General features: G+C 43.6%; 1 protein-coding gene across 1 annotated transcript in view; it reads right to left on the reverse strand.

Moving 5' to 3' along the window:
• Positions 1–15,634, reverse strand: part of syne1b (spectrin repeat containing, nuclear envelope 1b) — a 72,988-nt gene that overhangs the window by 4,597 nt on the left and 52,757 nt on the right. Inside the window, exons 109-140 of the mRNA XM_030769204.1 lie at positions 15,438–15,634; positions 15,216–15,348; positions 14,717–14,899; positions 14,041–14,190; positions 13,645–13,821; positions 13,284–13,439; positions 13,016–13,171; positions 12,645–12,815; positions 12,421–12,554; positions 11,907–12,111; positions 11,263–11,445; positions 10,995–11,141; positions 10,542–10,696; positions 10,038–10,185; positions 9,804–9,898; positions 9,318–9,552; positions 8,715–8,909; positions 8,383–8,508; positions 8,128–8,283; positions 6,815–6,973; positions 6,160–6,326; positions 5,679–5,841; positions 5,144–5,331; positions 4,651–4,801; positions 4,150–4,332; positions 3,605–3,742; positions 3,304–3,495; positions 2,743–3,073; positions 2,189–2,257; positions 1,192–1,334; positions 857–983; positions 215–426 (exon numbers count right to left, since the gene is read on the reverse strand). Of these exons, the coding sequence (XP_030625064.1) occupies positions 215–426; positions 857–983; positions 1,192–1,334; positions 2,189–2,257; positions 2,743–3,073; positions 3,304–3,495; positions 3,605–3,742; positions 4,150–4,332; positions 4,651–4,801; positions 5,144–5,331; positions 5,679–5,841; positions 6,160–6,326; positions 6,815–6,973; positions 8,128–8,283; positions 8,383–8,508; positions 8,715–8,909; positions 9,318–9,552; positions 9,804–9,898; positions 10,038–10,185; positions 10,542–10,696; positions 10,995–11,141; positions 11,263–11,445; positions 11,907–12,111; positions 12,421–12,554; positions 12,645–12,815; positions 13,016–13,171; positions 13,284–13,439; positions 13,645–13,821; positions 14,041–14,190; positions 14,717–14,899; positions 15,216–15,348; positions 15,438–15,634 (5,325 nt within the window). The remainder of the gene's footprint in view (positions 1–214; positions 427–856; positions 984–1,191; positions 1,335–2,188; positions 2,258–2,742; positions 3,074–3,303; positions 3,496–3,604; positions 3,743–4,149; positions 4,333–4,650; positions 4,802–5,143; positions 5,332–5,678; positions 5,842–6,159; positions 6,327–6,814; positions 6,974–8,127; positions 8,284–8,382; positions 8,509–8,714; positions 8,910–9,317; positions 9,553–9,803; positions 9,899–10,037; positions 10,186–10,541; positions 10,697–10,994; positions 11,142–11,262; positions 11,446–11,906; positions 12,112–12,420; positions 12,555–12,644; positions 12,816–13,015; positions 13,172–13,283; positions 13,440–13,644; positions 13,822–14,040; positions 14,191–14,716; positions 14,900–15,215; positions 15,349–15,437) is intronic.

Raw genomic sequence — 15,634 nt, forward strand, 5'->3', positions numbered from 1 at the left:
AGGGTAAACCCGCAGAAAAACACATGGATAGACATTAAGCATAAACACACAGCGGTATAAAGCTATAATTAATATGAATTTTTCAAAAATCTGAATAGTCCTCATGATGTTAAAGGCTTCCAAAGTAAGAGTTGATATGTCCATTGGTTTAGCGTGTTTTTATGGTCCAATTTATAAATGCTATATTAACACACAACATCAACAGCTGACTCACCTTCAGTTTCTTAATACGTAGTTCAATGGTATGGATGTCTGTACTGAGGTCCAGCCTCCGCTGCTGCTCCAGTTCGTCTTCAGCCTGCTGGAGCCATGTCCAAATGTTGTTCAGATCGGAATTGAATTGTTGCCATTGCTGCAGGTTCTGTTTCATTCGTAGCTCCTTACTCAGCGCCTGAGCTTCCAGCAGCTCCCAACGCTCAATCACACCTGTAAAAAAACCCAAACTCAGGACTCTCAGTTAAGTTGTTGAAAGGTACACTGCTCCCTATAGTCTCTGCCGCCATTCTCACGAGCAAATAGTATTTTAGCTAATTCTTTAAAAGCAACAACTTCAAGGGGTAGGACATTGTCACTGATATACAGAGGAAGCATTTCCAAAGCAACATTATACAGAAAACTGCTATTTTGTGTGGATATTTTCCTGCTGGTCCTGGGAATCGAACCAGCGACCTGTTGATCACAAGCCTGCTTCGCTAACCCTTAGGCCAAGTCTTGAAACAACTGTAGCTTTGACTGAACAAAATATGCAACTACAGGTTGCTTAAAATGGGTCTTATTATTTCTTTTAACATCTTAAGTGAGGTTCAGTTACAAAGCATGAAAGATTTCTATTTGTGGTGTTTTGTCAGAATTGTACCTGATGTCTGTGACTCAGAGCTGTTAGGGTTAACAAGTCCAGACAGACTTTCGTCCTCTTCTTTCAATTCGTATCCAACTCTTTTCACTGTGTCAATACTGCCTCGACATTCACCAAGCAAACGCATCTGAAATCAGACAAACAAAACACAACTGTCAGAGCCAATTTACAGGGAGATCTTTCAAGATGAACTGTCCCTCCTTCCTTCCTAAAAACAACACAGCCTCAGCACAAATCTAAACTCAAAGCTGAGGACTGTATAGGTTTCATAGCTGAAAACTTCATTTCATACTGCTGTCCCATCCATTGAATCTCACAATACCAGCATTACTCACATAGCCCATGTAGGATGCATCCACTTCGGGTCCGGTCGGGGTGCGACTGCGGGTGATGTTCTCAGCCTGCTGTAGGTGGAAATGGCTGGTGTCCAAAGCCTTGTCCAGCTGGTGGAGGCGGGTCTCGAGAGAACCGGCCTCCCCTGTATGGACACAACACAAAGGTTACTGAACGACCAGGGCTGCAGGTAGCGCTGTCCAGGTAAACAGAACCACAATGGGACCTCAGGGTCCTTGGCAGTTTGTGAAATAGGTTGTTATTCTTGCCAAATCACATGCCACAGAAGGACAGAAAGAGAATTATAAACTTCAGTCACACAGATTACACAAAACTGATCTGGTGATTTGTTTTAAAAAATCTTTATGGGGATCATTCATATATGTTTACAGCCGCATGAGGTTTTGTACAACCCAAGTTCAAGCACTTGTATCTGAAAGGTGTTCAGTTTAATCTCCAGGACTAGAAGCAAGGCAAAATAAAGGCAAAAGAATGTAATTTTTTTTCAAGTGTTTACTGATTTTTGAGGGAATCTGATTGGTTTTGGATTCGCCTGGAGAACGTGCCATTTTACAAACAATTGATCAAGTTTGCTGTACTGACAACATTTTTTTGAATAACCCCATAAATTTAATTAGAACGAATAAGAGAAAGAAAGAGACAAAGAAACTACAGTTTATACACCAGTGTGGTGCCCACATAAAGTGAAACCAGGTCAATAATTGTGAAATTGCTCTGATTTCAAAGAAAAGCACCATGCAGTCACTGCACCATGAAAGGACAACCATATCACTCAGAGGACAATAACCCAAAGGAAAAGAAAGAAGGGTTAGACAGCTACTATTTATTGTAGAGTTTGTGGCTCTATGCTTGAATTGGGTTTGTGAGTAGAAACTGAAAAGAATCTGATATCCAAGCAGCAGTCTGTGAGTGAGTCTGTGATTTTGAGCTAGTGAATTACAGCCAGCATAGCGGTATGCTGTGGCCTCTGTTGCCTACCAGAGGAGGACCTCAGTGATTGCTCTGTTAATTTTACAAATGCCTCAGGACTCTCTGTGATCATTACATCTGTAAAGAAACATATACAGTGTGTACAATACACATACGGCTACATCTCTGCATATCGTATCAAACCACAAAATTAAAGCATTTTGCAAAAAGACACCATCAGAATTCGTTAGATTTTTTTTTAAGAACATATCTCTCGAAGGTTCCATCTCAAACGCTGATGTAAAACATTAAATCTTCATGTATACGTCACATTTTTGGTGACAACCTTTTTTTTTCCTCATAAGTACACATTTATGTTGTTTCATCTGACTTCTTCTGACATGTCACTCTGTCACACCAACGTCTGTTTGACCCAAAGAGAACTCTAAGCTTTCACTGCAAACAGTGGCATACACATACGCTTCATCAGGGAGTGTACTTATTACACATATGAAACACATGATGGCTCAAACACACACACACACACACACACACACACACTCTTATCACATGGACACGCTTAACTTTCATTGAAAGGGAGCCAAGATGAGGTGTAGACTGACCTGACAGTGCAGATGCTGAGCCCGGCAGGAAGCCTCCATCCTCACCCTGATCTCCTTGGTCAGAGGCTCTGCTGGCACTCTCCAGTCCCCGGCTCAGGTCGTAGTCATGGTCCCACTCCAGTGGGATGGAGTCCACGCTGGCCGGGGTGTCACGACCTGAGCGTTCCGTGCGGAGGGGAGCCGCCAGCGAGGCGGAGCGGCTGGAGGAAGGTAGAGGTGACATGACACCATCACCCAACCGCTCGCTCCAAGGCAGACTGGACAAGTCTCCCCCCTCGTCCAGATCGAACTCTCGATCCGAGAAAGACACATCGTGCTCATCGTCTGTGAGCTAGAGAGACAATGATCACATTTAGAGGACTGTGACCACGTAATGCATTCGGGTAAAAGAACAGCATTTACAAACTATGCAGAAGAAGAAAAATACAACAGACTTGTATTCTTCACCTCTATCTTATTTTACGACTCTGTAGATTGTTAGTTTATAAAATGAATGAATGTATTCTCATAGTATAAGTGAATGAAACCGGAAATGCAGTGGGATTAAGGTGGAGCAGGTACCGGGAGACGGATGAGTTTTTTGTAGTATCGCTCCACTCGTCCAAAGACCTCCTGACAGTAACGCTGTAGTTCCTCAAGCTCCTCTTCAATCACAGCAGCATCCATGGGCTCACTCTTCTCAATCAGAGCCTCTCCCTGGTGGAATATGTGTTCAATCTTGGCTGTGTTCAGGGAGATCTCCTGCTGAAAGGCCTGCAAGTGAAAAACAGAGGAAATTCAGTCAGCAAATGTCTTTGTACTTGCTTAGATCCGGAGTGATCTAGAAACGCAGATAAGAGGAAAAAGTTCCTGGAGAATTTACCCTGAGCTGTTTGATCTTGGCCTGAACGTCACACTCAGAGAAGTGCTCGATATTGGTCAGCTGCAGATCCACTTCCGTAAGCCACACAAGGATACTGTCTCTGGCCGTCTCAAACTCTTCTCTTTGACCAATGAAATGCTGCAGTGGAAACAGAGAGTCGTTTAGCATTTATAGCAGCTGTAATGAATACATTTTATTTAATGCTTCCTCATAACAAGGACATGAAATTCTGCAAGCGGTTACAGAGAAAAAAAGTTTGCTAATTGCTAATTGCTATTTGGAAACAAACAAATAAAACAACACGTTATTACTAAAACGAATCTAAAGAGCTTCCTGAACAGCTAAATCATAGTGGCATCTCAGCATACTTCACTGTAAAATAAAACTAAGGTCACACAGTGACAGCCCAGAGAAGAGAAGTGATGGATTGCTTGTAGACTAGATGATGTACTGTACAACATTAAATTGAAACATGGTTAAGTCTTGCTGTAATGTTACATGTTATTGCTATACGTATTACTATGAGGGTTGACTGTGCGGATCACCTTAAGCCTGCGGAGAATGGATGCCACTCTCTTTTGTAGGTTATCCCAGCGCTGGTTCACATCGTGGGCCATCTCTTTCAGACGGCAGGCTGCGTCAGTGCGGTTCTCCCGCGCTAACCGACGATACTGCTTATTGATCAGCTCCAGCTGGGTCAGGCTTTCATGAACCTGGCGTTGGAAAGCCTGGAGCAGAGAGAGAGAGAGAGAGAGAGAGAGAGAGAGACAGAGACAGAGATACAGAGATAAGTGTTAGGGAACATGATCACACATAATCAAATAAAGGAAGCATACCAGGAGCACTGTCAACAAAGGCTATGAATGAAATTTAAGCACCTGTACCATTACATTTATTTTACATCTTTTACTTGAACAATAGCAGCGATTAGAGTTTTCCCAGGTGGGAACTAGCAGAAAAGTAAAGTTTGTCAGACATTTACATCAACACAGGCATATGTGTTCCTCACAATTCGGTAAGGGCCTATATCTTGAGCTGGACAGTACCTCAAACTTCTTCAGCTCTTCCTTGGCCACTGTGTAGAGTACTCCAGAGGAGTTGGGCAGAGCCGCTGTCCTCTCCGATGTCATCAGCCACTCCTCGAAACGCGAGAAATCATCCAGAAACTTCTGCCACAGTCGCCACGTCTCCTCGATCCTTGTCACAGAGTCACACAACCGACACATTGGCAAGTGACCTGATACACTCTTACGTACTACACCTTTAATACCAACTTCACCGCAAGTGACCTGATACACTCTTACGTACTACACCTTTAATACCAACTTCACCGAACACAACAACAACGGGTCATTCAGTGCAATATTCATTTAACATTTCATGGAAGTGTCCCTGTCAGTTATCACAGGCCCTGGTAATCCAAAGACTTTTACTAGCCTGTGTAAAATCTCTACCTTGTTAAATGACAAATCAATGTGCTTTTAAGGCACCACTGAGCGGTTGTGTTGTATTGATTTTGCAAGCACAAGCGTGTCTTACTTGAGCCTCCTCTCCATAGACATGGCACAGATACTCCTCCAGCGACGGTCCAGACTGCGTGTGGCCTGCTGGATGGAGTCGCACTCTGCGTCTGTGGCACAGGCATCACAGTCGTGCAGCAGCACCTCACACAGGTTCAGCACAGAGGCCACCCCTGTGCTGTGCTTCTCGATGTCTCTCTGTAGCTCCTAGACAAAGAGTCGGACAAACACGAACTCAAATTGGTAATATAATTCAGGCGGTACAGTGAACTGGTAAATTACTAAATGTAGCAGTTTCCAAGACTAATGACAACTGTTTTCATATAACACATAACAGTTCCTTGAAATCTCCTATTGTGCTGATCAAATGCAAGTTGGTACTGTGACGTGAGGTAATCAGCTGGAGAAAATCCTTGTCAGCCAGTTTGGGCACTTGTGTGTGTGTGTGTGTGTGTGTGTTACTGCTGGCCATCTGCAGTATTTCAGAATATGAGAATGTGTATATTTCAGAATATGAGAATGTGTATATTTATTTGAGTGCATGTACACGGTACCTGTTGTAGGTCTAGTTTCCTTTGAATCTCCTGAGAGTCACATGTGTCATAGACTATGGGTTTAGAGAGTTCAGTCTCTATGTGAGCCAGCCAGGAGCGTAGGCTGCTCATGTTCTTATCCAGCTGCTGCACAGCCACCAGTGTCTCCCTCAGCTTCTTCACCCTGCCATGGCAACCACAGCATTCACATCAGACACCCAGATAACACTGTCACTATAGACTACCACTAAAAATAGCTTCAGACACCACTGCCATGTGCAACCACAACCTCTAAATAATGTTCCAAACTACAGTTAATATCCATGCCTATCCAATATCCATACTCATGTTTGTTTGATAATATCTGTATCAAACAAACATGGCTCCAAATACTACTCATCCACACAACTACTGAACACCGTTCCAAATACATGAGATCTGTAAAAGCAATTTTTAATTTGCAGAATTTTGAATTGTCTTCCTGTAGATTATGTTTTGTTACCTGGCTCCAACCAGGTCCAGCAGGTGTTGCCATCGCTCGTTGACCTTGCCGAGTTTGTGTTCGATCTCAGACGCCTTGGTCTCATGGCTGGCTCGGGCCAGACGCTCACCCATCTGCTGCAGCTGCTGTTTATTCTCCTGAGCCACAGCAATCTCCTCTTGATAGTCCTGATACATACACACGCACGCACACACACACACACACACACGCACGCACACAAACGCACACGCACACACAGGCATGCACGCACACACAAAAACACATGCACACACAAATGCACGCACACATGTGCACACAAATACACACACACACACACACACACAAACGCACACACACACACATGCACGCACACATGTGCACACACACACACACACGCACGCACGCACACACACACACACACACACGCACGCACACAGGCACATAAACAAAACTATTACCCACCAAGAATAAACACTGGTGAAACTGGAAGGCAGACTGAGGTTTCATTTTTAATTTGCTTTGATCTAACTAGGATCTCATTCACCAAAAGGCAGGATAATCTAATCTGAACAACAACACAGGTGGGTAATATAATTCGTATAGTATACATTTGTAACACAAAATATGGGAAAAATATGAGTTGGGACTGTAAAATACAGACTGGTTTGGAGTTTACCTTGCGGAGTTTCTCAATCATCTCCTCAATGCTGATGTCGCCATTCTGAGAGACTTTGCTCTCCATGTGGGTGAGCCACTCACATATCTCTTTGTATTTCTCATTGAAGATTGCCCATTCATTCAGCTTTTCACTAACCTGCTGCCTGCGCAGGGACAGCTGCGTTTGCAAAGGAAAAAAAACAAACAATTTCTGTTAAACATGCAAGATGATGACTCAACAAAACTCTCATATTTATTTAGGCTATTTAAGTGCCAGTTCTGTTTTTATTCCCACAAGAGAGCTGTGGATTTAAAACACACACACACACACACACACAGATGTGTGAGCATAAATGCACAAATATCTTCTGCATAGGAATATGATTTCTGTAAAAGTCTCTGGTTACAAATATAGTAAGATACGTATTTTGCACTCATTTAAACATACGAGACATATAAACATTTGATCTCAATGTAACTACAAACCAGAGCAACACCAGCTAAATAAAAAGCTATGTAAATATAGAAATGTCTCATACTTAAAAAAAAAAAAAAAAAAAGAGATTCAAAGCGTTTAACAGACTTGTGCAAGAGGAACGAAAAACAACCACGACTGTTACCTGCTTCTAACCTGCTTCTAAAACTTTTCTCTCTGCCTCTGAGCTCTGTGTATTTCCTGTGGTTTACATACTCACGCACCGGATGCCAAACAGATAGCACGAGCCAAACCGCCCCCTGCTTTGCATTTAAGTTTCATTTGACTCAGCACCAATCAAACGGCAGTTATTTATTCACATCCGATCAGAGAACATGCAAATGGACTTGAAACGTCCCGAGTGTCTCAATGTCAAGTTCAAGAGTATGCTTTCAAGCTCCAAATATCGCAACGTGTTTGGACTGTGGAGGTAAACATTTTGCAACTGAATCATCCAAATATCTGTTTCTGGGTATCCGTGATCTCATTAAAAGTTTACCCGCTTCATATCCTTTATTCTGTTATCAGCATAAATAAGCGATGATAATTTAACATGCACCAAAAAAGAACGAATAAAACCAATTATGGAGCAACAGCACCACCAACTGGTATTACATCTGCTGACATATTATTTCTTTTCATAAGTATTATAAATATCATACATATATGTCCCAGACCACTGATTCCGTTTTGTAACTGTGTGTCTCTTTTAAAGCATATGGGCCATATATTCATGGTTATGTAACTATTTTATCCTGCTGGTTGGTCACCCAGGGAAATGCTTGAATTTTCTCTATTTGTGTGTATAGTGTTTTTTTGAGGAGGGGCGTGTGTATGTGTGTGTGCATTTGCTGCACCTGGTGGCAGATCTCTTCCCACTGACGGTGCAACAGTTCAATGCGTTCCTGCAGCACACACAGGTCCTCAGAGCTGACGTAGTTGGAAAGAGACTCTTTCAACACCGTCAGGTGAGCCAGGTCTTCTGTCCAGCCATCGAATGTGCTCTCCAAATCCTGCACGTGGGAGAAACAATACAAACCAAGTCTCCTTAAGTCGAGTGACAACCACTCACACAAACGCTCCGAAAATTGCTGGGGAGATGGTTAAACTACCTTGCAGCGAATCTGTTCGACCTGAAGCTCCTCCTGGTGGTCTGGGAGGGGCTGGGAGAGTTGACGCTTAAAGGCACGCAGTTTTTCCAGAGATCCACCGATGCCTTTCTCACACCTTTCCCAATCCTGAGCACGTAATCAACCACAGAGTCTTAAAACATTTGCTACGGTGAGACTTACTCTGCAATCATGCTGAAAACAGTTTCAAAATTTTCAGCAGCGACATTCAGTTTCTGCAACGCGAAAACTATCAGCTGCATTCCCAGGGATGCTTACTGTGTACTTTTTTTGAGTCGAGGCTACAAAATGACCTATTGTGTTAGCTGGAGTACCTTAAGCAGACCAGCCAGCTCTCGTTTCTGTTCCTCCAGGCACATGTTGGCATGCCTCCAGCGCTCTTGAATATTGAGGAGCTCCTCCTGCAGGGCTGCCTCCGCTTTGCTGTCCGCAGACAGTAACAGCTGCCGGCCGGCCTCCACAGTCAGGATGTAGCTGCCCTGCTGTCTCTGCAGCACCTTCTCCTTTAGCTGCAGGGACAAAAGCATGGTCAGCAGGATGAGCTAATGAGTACACAGTGCAGAGGATGCCACGGACATTGGTGAGCGTCAAAGGAAAGTTCTGGAAATGCTGTTTGAAAATGTTCAATATCTTTTCAGCTTTCAGTACGTTGTTCTTCCAAGTGTACCTCTGCATGATCTAGACCTTGACAATACATTGGCAAACAGAGATTAAGAAAAGGTGTTTTCTACTTCACAACTGTAGGTTTTTCAGCTCAGTTGTTACTAAAGTTGTGTGGCTTCACAACTTGTAAACATTCTAATAAATACTTAAAGTCAAATAACAGATTTAGAGGAAAATTTTGGGCTTTTCTGCAATCACAGGTGGATGCAGTTGATTTGAGGCCAGTAATAACTGGTGACCAGGAGGCTCGTTACCTGAACTGCATCCAGCATGGCCCGAGCCTGCTGCAGAGGGACCGATACCCCGGCCTGCAGTGCCTCATGTGGGTGGGACACCTCAACCAGCCATTTCCGTAACTTCTCCACCATCTCTCTGTAGCGCTGCCACTGGCGGATCAGGCTGTCGATGATGCCCCTACGCTGCTGCGCCCGTCGCACAACCCCCTGCCACTGGTTACTCAATAATGCCAACTTCATCTTAAATTCATCCCTACAGAGAAGAGAGAGAGAGAGAGAGAGAGAGAGAGAGAGAGAGAGAGATCCGACATGCATGAAGATATAAAAATCGGGTGGTCACTATCACTCGGTATCATTCCTTCTGAGCCTGATCATTGTGAGGAGACTACAACACACAGTTAAGAAATATGAAATATGAAACATGAGACTGTACAGAGCCCCTCTGTGCTTTTGTCCATGCACTTGTTGATTAACTTTGTAATTTACGATGTGAAGTCCCCTTACCTGTCGTCCACTTGGCCCTGCTCCAGCATGCGCTGTCCATCGCTGATAATGGAATGAAGGATCTGCTGTCTGCTGAACATCTCTGCCTGAAACAGCTACACGCACACACACACACACACACACACACACACACACACGCATACACAAAACACAAACAAGTACACACTTGCTTAACTCTTGATCTTATCTGGGAAAAGTCAGCTTTGTCAGTGACTTTGGGAGGAGAACTCTCACCTCATGAGCTTTCTGCTGCTCTATCAGGCTCTGATAATTGCCAGAGATCTCCACAGCCAGCTTCTCCTCTGTCTGCACCAGGAACTCCATCCAAGTCTCACACTTTTCCAGAAAAGTCTGCTGCTGCAGCAGGAAGGCCTGCAACTTACTACAGAAAATACAAATAGACTTTTCATGAATGATTTCACTGAATGTTGATCCAGGTTCATAGTCATTCTGTCTAACAATCTACCATAACATTCATACTAAGAACACAACAGTTCTTAACAATAATAATGAGAAGCAGTGTAAAATGCATCGTTAGAGAGAAGTACTTAATATTTTTTCACTTGTTATAAGCTCAGAGCATTTATTCAGCTAAGAGTATGTCGCAACCTCATCTAAAGCATTTTAAAAGTCTAAAAACAGATGAAATACACAGAGATTACTCTAAGATCAAAAAATGTTCATTCATCAAGTCATTTAGTCTCTTAACAGGATACTGTCCTTCAAACTCTTCCCAACCTGAATCTCTCAGTGGTTTGAGCAGAGGCAGTGGACCAGCTCCTGTTGAGATTCTGCATGCGTTTGATCTCCGAGTCATTGAGTGGCAGCCTGTAACCCAGTTCGTTCAGACGCTCCAGGTCGGGGGCCATGCTGCTGAACCTCAGCATCTGCCGCTGAACCACCAAAAAAAAGCCAATCAGTGACACATAATAACAAACAGGACTCCACCAGGCTCTATAGATTCTCTTTAACATACTGCAGGATCTAATTTACATGAGAGGTTCTCTTTAAGGTTCTGTGGGTTCTAAAGCACACACGCTGGCTTCTCTTTTACATCTTCGCGTTTCATTAACATTTATATTTATTTATTCTGCAAATCAGTCTTAGGCAGAGTAATTTCCAATTATTTGTTAACGGTTCAGACGAATTTCATGTCAAAAAAGAGCGGTCTTCTCATTTAGGCTGATGTACCTTGAGTTCTTCCATGCGGCTCTGAATGAGCGGTAGGTCAGAGGAGCCGTTGGGATCCTGGCCCTTCAGGGCCTCCTCTGCTTCCACTATCCATCGGCCAAGACAGTCGAGCTGCTCGTTGAACGTCTCATAATCCTGAACTCCGGTCTGAAAGCACAAAAAAAAAGGAACACACAAGACACCAGTTCCATTAAACAAATCAAACATCAGCTCCAGGATTAGTCCAAAGCAGTTCACAAGCACCAGGTCCTCTCACTGGGACTCTCACCTGAAGAGCTGCCTGTTGTCTGCTGAGGGCCTGCTCCAGGTTGTTAAGGCGCTGAGTGAGTGACAGGTGGTCAGACTGGATGGTTGCTATGGCAGAGGTGTCCACTTGGTGTTTTAACTGCTCTCCAAGCTCCTGAAGCACCTGCAAAGACGCCTGCACCGGGGCCTGTGACCGGAGTAATTCCTGAAGCGACACAGGAAAGTGATTACTACAAACTGCTAACGATATGATGCAAGGGTTTTGTTGAAAAGGTCGTGCTTAAGGTGAAAGCGTATAAAATGCATTGCAAAACACCACTGAACTTTTTCTGAATTCACTGAATTATGCAAGCTGTGTCCCTCGTCTGCAGCTATTTAACACATGTGATGTTATTCATAAGACATTTCTGCAACTAAACTTTCAGCAGCTTAGTTTTAAGACTGCCAGTAAAATATACATTTCATACTCAGTGGAGTATGAACGAAATGTATAAATAAGTTGTGCATTACAGCCACCTTACTCATGAATTATCAGCTGACACACAAATGAATCACACTAAGCACTGGACATAATTGTAAACAATTCAGACAGGCAAACACACAGACACACACATACACACACAGACAAAGACACGCATACACAGACACACAAACGCACACACTTACACTACAGCTTTGAATCCAAGTGGACACCTCCTCCTCTGAGATGTCCTTACTGCTAGCAGACTTCAGTAGCTGATCTCCTTGCTCCTCCAAGCTCTGCACATTGGAACTGATCTGTCCATACAGATCTTTATAACTCTGCCACAACTGTAACAATGCCTTACTGCTCTTCAGACGCTCAGCAATCTCCTCCAACAGACTCTTCCACCTGAGACGGTTACAAAACCCGTCACATTAGACAAACATCTCCTCATATTTTTTTTTTTTCACCTCATCCAACGGAGTACAGTTTTCTATCATTTTGAACATCTCTGCTTGTAAATTCAGGGTTTTTTTTGTGCACTTGACCACTTTGCTGATATGTAATTATTAAATTGTTGGTGTATATCGAACGTGGGGAGTTCTAACTATCAAGGGGCCAAGAAGGATTATTTAGAGAACTTAAGAACTTAAAATATGAACTAAAACATGAAGTTGTCTTTGCGTCAGGCTTGCTGTTCAGCAGGTTCATATTTACCTGGTATTGACATCTTTGAGGGCATTGTTAAGGGAGTCAGACACAGATGGATGGCACTCCTCCAAAAGTTGATGTGTGACTGCACCAAATTTCCTCAGACTGCCCTCCTGTTTCTCCAGCTCCTCTTGAAGATTCTGGAGCACAGAGGAAGTACAGTGATTTAATTCCAGAAAGAGAGGAGACAACATGTACTAATGCAATGACATCAAATCCTCTGGTCTTACCTGCAGGCTTTCCACCTGAAGCTGGGCAGCCTCCGGAGATCCAGTGAGCAGGCGGAAACGGGAGACAGAGTACCTGGCCTCTGTTAGGTAACCGTTCACCTCCTCAGCTGCTTGCTTATACACACTCCACTGGTCCAGCACTGACTTCAGAGTGATCTTTAGCTGACCCACCTGTGAAGGCACACAAACATCACTCTTAAACCAAAGCTAAAAGACACACATAGACATATGTTGAAGACAAAGGACAAATATGGGTGTGCGGGCACTCGTGCCGCACACACACGCACATGCACACACACACGCACACGCACACGCACACGCACACACATTGCCGATGTTACAGACAGTTATCAAGTAAAGTGGAAGCATACCAAGTGGTCAAGATTGGCCCAGGTGTGATTTAAAGCTTGGAGGGTTTCCATGACAACTGCACAAGCCTCATCTGTCTTGTTCTGAACAAGAGCACAAGCCTGCTCCTCTACCCGCTCAACCTCCCTCTCCTTCTCCTTCACCATCTCCTCCATCTCCTGCAGGAACACAGAGAGAGAGAGAGAGTTTAATACAATAAGATGCCATTTTCAGATGTTTATAATTTCCTGAAAGGCTTCTGATCTAGCGTTACTGAGTGGATGATCATGCCTGACAGTCTTTGAGGGCATTCTGCACAGAGGTCAAGTCTTCAATCCTGTGTTTCCTCTTCAGTCGGTCTTCCTGAGCACAGAGCCACGCTTTCAGGTTCTGAACGCTGCTCTCATACTCAAGCCAGGACTCCAACAGGCTCTCCAGGTACTGGACCTAGCCACACAGAGGATAAACCTTACTTTAGAAAGATACTGGATTACAGCACTAGCCTATGTACTTCTTTCAACAATAGTGAAGCACTTAAATACTGGTTGCAGTGGGATTTATTTTAAAATAGACTACAATGGACTTCATATGTTGACCACACTGACATTAATTCATCATCAGTCCTAGATGTGGTAGATGTAGTCAAACTCACTCTCTCTGTGATGCGGGCCTGCAGTATTTGCCAGTGGCGGTTCATGGCTCCCAGCCTCTCGGCAAAATCAGTCTTATCACTTCTCTTGCTCTCCACATCCTGCGCAGAGATCTGCAGGACTGACTGGTTTACGAAGTCCACAGTCAGCTGCTTACAGTTCACATCAACCTTGTAGCCCTGGAGAGAGAGGAGAGGAAAGTAAAGAAGAGAAAGAAACGAGACATGCAAAATAACGTTTTTTTAAAATGTTGATTTATAATTACTGATAAAAGTAAAAAAATAAATAAATAATGGTTGTTCATACAGGCATAAGAAGCGTTATAATATTTGAAAATATCATTGTTTTTCCACTAACTTTTTATAGCTCACAGTTCACTACTGCTGAACAAATCTTACCTTATAGCGCTGCACATACTCCTGAATGACCTTTGACCCGACAGCTCCTTTAAGATTCTCCTCATCCTCCTCCATTACTCTCTCCATTAGTGAGATCCAGCTCACCAGCTCAGAGATGGCATGGCGGGAGGCAAGCTTTTCCATTAGACACTGGAAGAAAAAAAGCATGATTCCACCATTAAAGATTTATTCCAGCAGGTCAAACAGGACTGGAAAAGCAACTTTATATTGTTCCTTTATATAAATGAAAAAAGCAACTTTATATTAAGGCACAGCCTGGACTATCATACATCGTTCTTAGCAGTTATTTATACAGCTGTTAGGACAATGGAGAACAAGAACTCACGTGTTTGTGTAAGAAAATTTTCAATGTGTTCTGAAAGGTGTTATTAAAAGCTGCAAAAACCTTAATCTGCAGTTCCACAATATTGTCTGATAATGTAATAGTTTTATGCTTATAAAACTAATCTTAAAAAGAGAGACACTCAGCATAAAAAAAACCCCCACTGATTTCAGTGGTGTAGGTTTTTAATACAGATGAAGTAAAGAGGGGATAAGAACCCATTCACTACAGTCCATTAAAGGCCATCAAGGAGCACTTGTAAAAAGCTCTAATCCTATTTGCTCAGGCAGATAAGCCTGTTTGGCGAGTGACATGGCCACAGTTTGCAAGTACCTGGTGGAGTTTCTCCTGCACGACGGGGATACGCGTGAAGAGCTCAGCCCATTTGGTGTCCACTCGGGCAAGTTCGGACCTCAGCGTCGTGGTGTCTACTTTCTTCAGCCTAAGCAGCTGGTTCCCCTCATTCAACACTGACACCTTCAGAGTGGAACGGGTCTCCACCTCCTTAAAGAACTCCTGCAACAGAGGAAGAAAAATACACACACTGACATACTGATGACAGGACACAAAGCACAAGGCAGTTCCCTCTTTCATTCAATTATTGCTTCAAACGGCTATACAAATTCCGTATTTCCTGTATTTTTACACAGAATATTCCAGCTCCTTCATTGAGTGGCTCCGAATAGGTGAAGCATTTCCAATAGTGAAATGTAATTTTAGTAGTCCTTCACAAAACTGAATCCAATAAACATTTCCACTTACTAAAAATACCTTTACTCTTCATACAGAGGGACTATATACCACATGTGACCCCACTAGGGGTTCAACTCACCATAAAGGCAGTAAGGTGATCTCTGACAGTCTCCAGGTCCTGAGACGCTACCTCTGATTGGGTGTTCCAGAACTCCAAGCGTTCCAGAGCTGCCTGCAGCCACTGGTTCAGCTCAGCTGACTCACTCTGATACCTGAGAAAACAGACGTAACAGGACTTCAGTTCTCAACATGCTGACCACATTAAGATGAGAGGATAATCAGTGGTAGGTTGGACTCTCACTTGGTCCAGTGTTTTAGGATGGACTCCAGGCGCTGAACTTCCTTGTTCAGCTTGGAGGTGTTGGTGAGCCAGTGCTCCCCTAGCAGAGTGAGTTGGTTCTGAAGGTTGGGACAGACCACAGAAAGTAAAAGCCTCTTCCCTTCTTCTAGAACCTGATACAGTTTATGCTGGTGCTCCGTAAGGTTCGCTTTCAGACC

Source organism: Chanos chanos, chromosome 1, assembly GCF_902362185.1.
Source record: "Chanos chanos chromosome 1, fChaCha1.1, whole genome shotgun sequence".
In the NCBI taxonomy this organism is placed as follows: Eukaryota; Metazoa; Chordata; class Actinopteri; order Gonorynchiformes; family Chanidae; genus Chanos; species Chanos chanos.